The sequence below is a fragment of the Sphaeroforma arctica genome (assembly GCF_001186125.1).
Source record: "Sphaeroforma arctica JP610 unplaced genomic scaffold supercont1.8844, whole genome shotgun sequence".
Lineage (NCBI taxonomy): Eukaryota > Ichthyosporea > Ichthyophonida > Sphaeroforma > Sphaeroforma arctica.
Window position 1 is genome coordinate 1 of NW_014031714.1, and position 1,171 is coordinate 1,171.

The window sequence follows — 1,171 nt, forward strand, 5'->3', positions numbered from 1 at the left end:
TCCTGCATATATACAACCGAAATATAAGTAACAGAAAAAACAACATGCACATATACAGCCGAAATATAAGTAACAGAACAAACACCCTGCACATATACAACCAAACTATAAGTAACAGAACAAACACCCTGCACATATACAACCGAAGTATAGGTGCGTGTACTACAGATTACGCACACACAAAAGACTCAGAACACCAACAACACACCCATCCGAAGTGGTCGTAGATCTGTTGCAGTGTCATGGCGCACACGCGGCCGTAGACACTTCCCGTGAGTAGCACAGGCACAAAGATACCCGAGGGGACTCCGATGCCATACGTCCAGCAACAGATGACAAAGTAGATGGCGAAGAACAGACCCAGCGTGGTGAATGAGAATTTCTCGCCCCTATGTGTGAGCCCAGGGATACATTTCAAAGCGTGTGCGATTAGTACAGGTATCTACAGACTGCATATGGAAAGCCCAGCCATAGAAAGCTATTAGTTTAGCTCAGACCGAGTCGGCAGGACCACCACAAGACCATACAGCGGCGCAGATGTGGTACAGAACGTCCCGACGATTCGGCTATCAGTATACTTTGCCGCACACAAAACCCCATACCTGTGGAAGAGCGTCTTGATGACAGCCTCGTTGCCGGATGTGGTGAGGGTGGCCATGTCATTCCACGTGCCCTCGGGACAGAAGTAGGACTTGTACATCTCCACGCGACCCGTCTCTTGGTGCGCAATGGGGTGACACTGGCCCAGATACCTACCGGCCAGAAACAGCGAGATGCTGGTCACCACCGACACCACTAGAACTTCCACCACGCGCCGCGTACGCATCTGGGCGTTGCAGTAGCGCATGCGTGCGAGGGTGATGTGCTCGTTGATGCTGTTGAAGATGGCGCCCAGAAGGCCACCGATAGCACCCATCAGCAGGAACAGCGGCATATCAGATGCACGCCAGATGAGAGCGTCACACTCTCGATCAGGGACACCTGTACATAACACGCACAGAATACACAGACAACACACAGACAACACACAGATAACACACAGACAACACACACACACACAGACAAGACACACACACACACACAGCACACACATACACACACACACACACACACAGACAACACATACACACACAGATAACACACAGACAACACACAGACAACACACACACAC

The 1,171-nt window shown here is 50.6% G+C and overlaps 1 protein-coding gene across 1 annotated transcript; it reads right to left on the reverse strand.

The window, feature by feature from the left end:
- Positions 1–602: 602 nt before the first annotated feature.
- Positions 603–916, reverse strand: SARC_16768 (hypothetical protein; the record flags this gene model as incomplete). Its single annotated transcript, XM_014289128.1, has 1 exon — positions 603–916. A coding segment is annotated over one exon (314 nt), but the record flags the coding sequence as incomplete, so codon positions are not given.
- Positions 917–1,171: the final 255 nt, after the last annotated feature.